Source organism: Dreissena polymorpha, chromosome 16 (assembly GCF_020536995.1).
Source record: "Dreissena polymorpha isolate Duluth1 chromosome 16, UMN_Dpol_1.0, whole genome shotgun sequence".
Classification (NCBI taxonomy): domain Eukaryota; kingdom Metazoa; phylum Mollusca; class Bivalvia; order Myida; family Dreissenidae; genus Dreissena; species Dreissena polymorpha.
Window position 1 is genome coordinate 11,292,389 of NC_068370.1, and position 7,472 is coordinate 11,299,860.

Consider the following 7,472-nt stretch of genomic DNA (forward strand, 5'->3'; position numbering starts at 1 on the left):
AGCTGTAATTAGTCCAACAATACAACCTTTAATAGTAAATACGTTTTGATAGTGTTACACAGCTATACAACTGATCTTGTTTTCAATATTTGCACATGATGTACAAAATGACGTGTAAATGCATTTGCGCGCAAACAAAATGCCTTTATACATGTAAAAAATATGCCGTACATGAGACTGGGAAATTACCACAAATACACTGTAGTAGCGATCGAGTTTAATATTTGAAATACAAGAACACCTCAGAGTCAGAAATACCACAATACTTCTTATTTTCTCACGCACGCTTTAAATAAGGCTTGAATAAGCATTTAACACTCGAGAACTGTGAGTGTTGCATCCATTAAATACATTCTGCATAAACGATAGCCTATATGTGCGAAAATATCATGCTTTATAAGCCATCGATGTGCCCCTCTAAGGCTATACAGCGGACGAGTCCTATATTTAAACTATAATTACAATCCAGAGTCAGAAATAACATTATCCTTTTTACTATTATAATTAAAACCTTCTTAATTTTCTTACGCACGCTCAACTCCGGGACAACATTTATTTGAAAAATGAAACTTAAATTAACGTTCACAAATACGTGAACTATGAGTTTAGCATCCATGTCATAAATGCTGCATACAAGATAACACATTTTGAAAATATAATACCACATAAGCCGTTGATGTGATAATTTAAATCTGCATTTTGTCAAGAGAATGTATGACCATTAAGCCAGCCATGATACAGACATAATTTGTGTCGTTTGTGTTTCATTACGACATGAATACTCATTTTAAAAGATTTAACAAATAACAAAAACTCATCACAGAACTGCCCTCCTGAAGCATTCGTTGTGCTAACTCAATATATATCTCCTTAGAGCGTATCCGTATTGCATTCAGGATGCAATCCGAGTCATCCAACACCCAATTCTGATCCATACATTGCGCTCTTCTATTCATCCCCAACAGGTCCAGCATCTCCGCGGCCATCCTTTTCTTGCTGAACCACAACATCGGCTCTGGGGACGCAACAATGGCCTTTCGTATCTTCGGCAATCTCAGTATTACTCTGGGGCCTTCCCCCAGCATTTCCGTAATATCTGCTACCCATTTATGCTGCTGCGCATCCCCCAAACCACAGGCCGCCATTAAATTTCTATCCGGAATCATGTAATATCGAAGTTGTTTTATCTCAATAGCAGTCCTAAGCTCTCTAAGCCCGTCATGCAGCCAGTGAAGTAAGCTTCGTTCATGAAACTCTGTCTGTGGGGTGTTTTCTGCTTGCCATAATATGATATTTTTCACCAAGTACGATGTTATTTCTTTATTTTTTGGTTTCATTATATCTTTGACAATCATTTTGAGAATAACATAAATTTTTGTTTGTGTATCATTAAGGTTGTTCACAAGTTCTACCTCACCAGTGTTGAAACAAATCCTCCACTCTATGTGTTTATATTCACTTTGCCTAAATCCAACTGGGGTTACATAGGCTCCTAATGATACGACTTTCTTAACTATGATGGGTGGAGGCCAATATCGTGGTCTCGCAGACCATTTTTGTAAGATGCTGGGGTAGAGACAACGTAGTGCAGCTACTCTATCCTTATGAAATATGTCATAACATGACATCGGCATCGATGGTCCCGCTCTTTCGTGATACGACACTGATGGCAATTTATATGCTGCTGCCGAACATTCATCTAGGAATAAACTACTACATAATAGAACGTCTCCATATCCATCATCACACAGAGCATTGTTAATTAGACACAAGCGTGAATTTGCTGGTCTCTCTTGTAACAGTCTGCAGTGTCCTGGATATACGCGTGTATCCATCTTAAACACATCTATGTTCTCTGGTATGGTGTATAGATTGATACCAGCTTCAACACAGAGAACACCGTTCAACACGCTTAATACGTCCAGGTCGCTTTCATGCGCGCGGGTCAACCCCTCTGCCTTGCTGCCAGCTGTGATAACAGTTTCATCGCGTAATCGTGCATTCCACAGCCTATCATTCTCCCGGTATTTCTCAGCTCGCCATCGTCTAATCTCCTCGCCGTACCCCAGCCGGGTCATTATACTGCTGATCTCCACGGACACACTTTCCACATAATTCTGAAAACAGAAAACAATAATCTTTAAGTCAACTTAAGATGCGGTTATTGTACATATGAAGATTAAGCCTCTTACGTTTTTGCTTGAACATTTAATCCAAAGATAAACATAATTACTATCTATAACTAGCTACAAGGAATTCTAATTGCAGAAAGATGATTATTTTGTGGCAAGATAAGAGGTGCGTTCAAAAACTGAAGAAATTATTCCAAGCAAAATTTTAAAAACTTTTTCGGCTTTTATGGACTTGTTTTTTTGTGTGTTTAGGAAAGTGTTGTTCCTCATTAGCGTGTGCGATGACTCTTTACACATACACGCTTTATGTATATAAACATATGTACGCTAATTTAAACTATTCTTTTCTTTTACTTTTCAAAACACTGTTTCATTTGTTAACAAAACATGTATATTGTTTTATACAGCTATTGATCAATTAACATTCATACAAACACACCATATTAAATCATGTTCACACAAAAAGAAAAAAAAAACAATCGCTTTCTAATGTATGTGCTTTAATATTCTTTTTACCTAAAGCATAGGATATTGTTCAGTAATTTAGACAATCCATACAAAAGGTCCTATACATGTACTTTGTTTAAAGAAAAATATCAGATAATATGAAACTCATACAGTTAGTTCCTTATCTTAGCAAACGCTTTTTTCTGAACAAATTCTTAGTGATCTTTAGTAATCGATTGTCAACAGAGACATGCTTTGACCAAACACAAATGTGAAATTGATGCAAGGGAAACAAGCAAATAATATTATTACAGATAAATGTAAGACGTTACCTAATTTGACAGAATATAGGACAATAGCTTTTCATAAATATAGGATTTCTATCAAAATATAGAAGTGTATAGGAAGATACGAATCTGCTCACAGTCTGCTGCATAGACTGCTGTGTAACAGCTTTATAGACCGCTATGTCTAAAGACCTCTATGTCTATAGACCGCTGTGTCTGGGAATGCTTCAAGACTATGACTTGCCAGAGAGTGACGACTGTACAGGCTGCTGTGTCTGGGAACGCTTCTAGTCTCTGACTTACCCGAGAGTGACGACTGTACAGGCTGCTGGGTTTGAGAAAGCTTCAAGTCTCTGACTTACCCGAGAGTGACGACTGTACAGGCTGCTGGGTTTGAGAAAGCTTCAAGTCTCTGACTTACCCGAGAGTGACGACTGTACAGGCTGCTGTGTCTGGGAACGCTTCTAGTCTCTGACTTACCCGAGAGTGACGACTGTACAGGCTGCTGTGTCTGGGAACGCTTCTAGTCTCTGACTTACCCGAGAGTGACGACTGTACAGGCTGCTGTGTCTGGGAACGCTTCTAGTCTCTGACTTACCCGAGAGTGACGACTGTACAGGCTGCTGGGTTTGAGAAAGCTTCAAGTCTCTGACTTACCCGAGAGTGACGACTGTACACGCTGTTGTATCCAGTCTCTGACTCTGTACATCCGACGCCTCCGTGTGCCATTTGTTGAATGCTGGCATTAAAAAGAAGATTTAATAACCAAAGACGCGATTAAATAAAAAATGGCACTTCAAAAGTTAATAATACACAGTTATATGTTTGTGTTGATTGAATGTTTTATCAGACTTTAAGTTTGCATAACCTCGTATAAAACTTCACCTAACACGCTAAAACCGATCTATACGTTATCATGAATCACTACAGTCCTCGTCGTGAAAATGAAAGTCGTGGTTAACTACTTACGCTGTCACTATTTATATATAACAAAGTCTGACTTGGACAAATCAAAACAGATTTCGCAAAACCAATCGGGCCTTCCCCTAGTTGCAATAACTCAAGTACCAGGTACTTATCCTCTGCGTGGCTTTACATCTGTACTCATAAAAGCTGAAAGCTAAAACATGTAAGAAGAACTAGGATTCCCCATGGCCACATGGTGCTTTTCTTAGAAACACTTGAACTCGCATACGCATGGTATGTGTATCAATCAATCGCTCGATACAGCTCTAGGAAGATCATGAATGAAACATAACACAAATAACATCCGCCTCGAATAAATAAAAGTGTAAATGAAACACAAGCAAAAAGTACAGTTTTAATTTAAGATCCAGTAATTTTTAACAATGATAAAATGTCTTGCATTTTCGATTTTAAAATATCCACAAATAAATGACACTTCCAAATACACACTCAAGTTAAGTCGAATAGATAAATTTCTGCAATTTCTATTTCAAGATCCAATTTACGGAATCCGGATAGTGCCATCTATAATCTCGCCATTCTTTCATCAAGGGCGAAACACGACGCACGAAGCGATACTCGATATCTAAAAATTAGAATGCGACAGTCGCCCTTTTATATGCGATATCACGCCCTTTGAACACGACCATCGCCCTTTATAAACGCGACCGTCGCCCTTTTATATACGAGATATCGCCTATAAAAGGGCGACTGTCGCGTTCTAAAAGGGCGAGATATCGCATATAAAAGGGCGACGATCGCGTTCATAAAAAGCGACGGTCGCGTCCGTAAAGTGCGACGGTCGTGTTCAAAGGGCGAGATATCGCATATAAAAGGGCGACTGTCGCATTCTATCGCGATATCTCACCCTTTTAACACACCGTCGCCCTTTATGAACGCGACCGTCGCCCTTTTATATGCTGCGAGACATCGCCTATAAAAGGGCGACTGTCGCGTTATTAAAGGGCGAGATATCGCATATAAAAGGGCAACGGCCGCGTTCATAAAGGGCGACGGCCGCGTTCGTAAAGTGCGACGGTCGTGTTCAAAAGGCGAGATATCGCATATAAAAAGGCGACTGTTCAAATATCGCTGTAATAATATTGCCTGTCGACTGTCGCGTTTAAAAAAAATTAGAATGCGACAGTCGTCAGGCGATATTATTACAGCGATATTTGAACAGTAGAAATATCGCGTGTCGCCGCGACTGTCGCGCAAAATATCGAGTATCGCTTCGTTCGTCGTGTGTCGCGGTCTGAATTCTTTCATCAAGGGCGACACACGATACACGATACACGATATTTTGCGCGACCGTCGCGGCGATGCACGATATTTGCGCGACAGTCGCGGCGACGCACGATATATTTAACACGATATATCGCCTTTTGGGCTACCTACACAAGTGCGATATTTCGTGTTAAATATATCGTGCGTCGCCGTGACTGTCGCGCAAATATTGTGCGTCGCCGCGACTGTCGCACACAATATCGTGCGTCGCCGGGAATGTCGCGCAAAATATCGTGTGTCGCCCTTGATGAATGAAGGGCGAGATTATAGATGGCACTATCCGGATTCCGTACCAATTGACTCGATCGTCTGAATTATTAATTCGATGTGTTAATACGTTCATTATAAATGTTCATACACATTCTACTGCCACGTAAAATGTAATATGTTACAAGTTCACACTCACCTTGAATATATGACACAAACAAACATAAATACTGATGATAAAAGGTTATATATTACAATGCTAGTCCATATAAACGTACTCCCAGAGCCTTTGATAATTTTTGCTATGGCGGCTCTCAGCAGCCCTTTGGGTTGTAAAGCTTAGAGTTGAATTATTGCAACTAATTACAATGCATGAAGTTTCGATTTAAAAAAAACATTAGAAGATTTGATATATGATTTATGTTTCCATATATGTATATACAATTAATAGATTACAGTCAATCAACTAGCTCAAAGAATTCAAAAATAAAAATCAATCAATCTACTTACACAAAAAATGAACGCCAATGGAAATTTCCCTGGTGTAATAATCCCGCTTTACGTTACTTCAGGTATAAGTGATTTATATACATGTACTCATTTTTAAATACATATTGCGTTAACGAGTTTCAATAACAATTTAATCATTTAGTGATGTAAATATTATGCTTTCCTGCTAGGTGTACTTAAACTCGTGTGGCGTGTTTTCCTGCTTTTACGCGTTTTTGTTCTTATTTTATGCACCAGGCATTCATGGTAGTTATTGTTAGATTGAATAACGCTATTTGTCTGTACAATGTAATCCCAACGCATACTCTTGACCTGTTTATTGTGCCTCTTACACACTCTTACAGTAGTTGCTTATGACCATTCCTGATCCTGTCATATCCGGGGCGGCGGGGGTTAACTTCCTATATACGGGCATATAGGGGTGTGCCGAAAATATGGGGGGGGGGTGTTTTTCGACTAAAATTAGAGATATGGATATGGTTTTGAGCATCTAAGTATAGATATGGGTATCGAAATCAGAAATTTGCTTGTATTTAAATGCATATAGATTTGAAAGTATCAGTATCAAAATGGGTATGATAATTACCATTCTTGTATATAAATGGGTATACACAATTAAGTAAATTTCAGTAGCGAGAAAGATGCAGAAACTTGACTGTTTTTATATGTTTGTATAATTTTGACGGACGGGATTGTGTGCATATTTTCATGTCCTGTCGAAGAATGCAGTTTGCTGGTTGACGGTAAGACGGCCTCACTATTAGGCTGTACAGATCGCCCAGGTTGGTCGATAAGCTTCGTGGTGCAGGACATCGCCACGCCGTCTGTATCGCTACCATTGGTTTTTTCTGACGAAACGATTGGGGAGGCCAGGGACCTATACAAACATATATGTTTGTATAGGTCCCTGGGGAGGCTATGGCTGCGTTTGAATCGCAATCGCCGCGTTCGGTGATCGCTGATTTACTAGTGGCAACGGTGTCGCTAATGGAAGGGGCAGTGGCGGAAGCATGTACCTCAGATGGATGCAATCTTTGTGACATCTTCCCAACATTTCCGGAAAACACCTTGACATTGCCTTTAAATAGTGAAACTTTGGCCTAGATGTTCTGTTCACTTTTCTTGTATTAAAATGGGCCCACTTTCTCAATGGTATCGTATACAAATGGGTCTCTTTTTTTCAAAAATATTGCATCGAAATGGGTGTACTTTATGAGAGTTCCGGTATAAAAATGGGTCACATTTCGGAAGTCTCAGTGGGACACCCCTACCCTAAAATGTGGGCAGTTACCCCCCCCCCCCCCCCCCCCGCTGTCATATTTCTCAATCACAAGTTGGATTCGATAAATCTTGCTTCACAGTAGGGTTTAAACGAAACCAATTGATGCCTTAAACGCACAGTTAACTACACAATACCATCATGTGACTATGTACTTAAAAAGTATTGTTCTTTTGTCTTATGAATAATCATTTCTGGTTAAAAAGCTTGTTCTATTATCACAACACTTTGAAATACTCGAAAACAATCACCACTTGATGTTTCTTATTCTAAGTACTAGTTGTTGACTGACATTTATAAATAAGTCATATTAAAAAAACCACCATGTGTTCCCCTTCCCAATTTCCCTCTCAAATA

General features: G+C 39.4%; 1 protein-coding gene across 1 annotated transcript; it reads right to left on the minus strand.

The window, feature by feature from the left end:
- Positions 1-202: 202 nt before the first annotated feature.
- On the minus strand, positions 203-4,186 carry LOC127862216 (uncharacterized). The gene is made up of 2 exons (XM_052401228.1): positions 3,524-4,186; positions 203-2,117 (listed from the first exon to the last, which is right to left on the minus strand). Exons 1-2 carry the CDS (start codon positions 3,593-3,595, stop codon positions 783-785), a joined length of 1,407 nt encoding a protein of 468 aa, XP_052257188.1. The 5' UTR covers positions 3,596-4,186; the 3' UTR covers positions 203-782.
- Between the last annotated feature and the right edge of the window lie 3,286 nt (positions 4,187-7,472).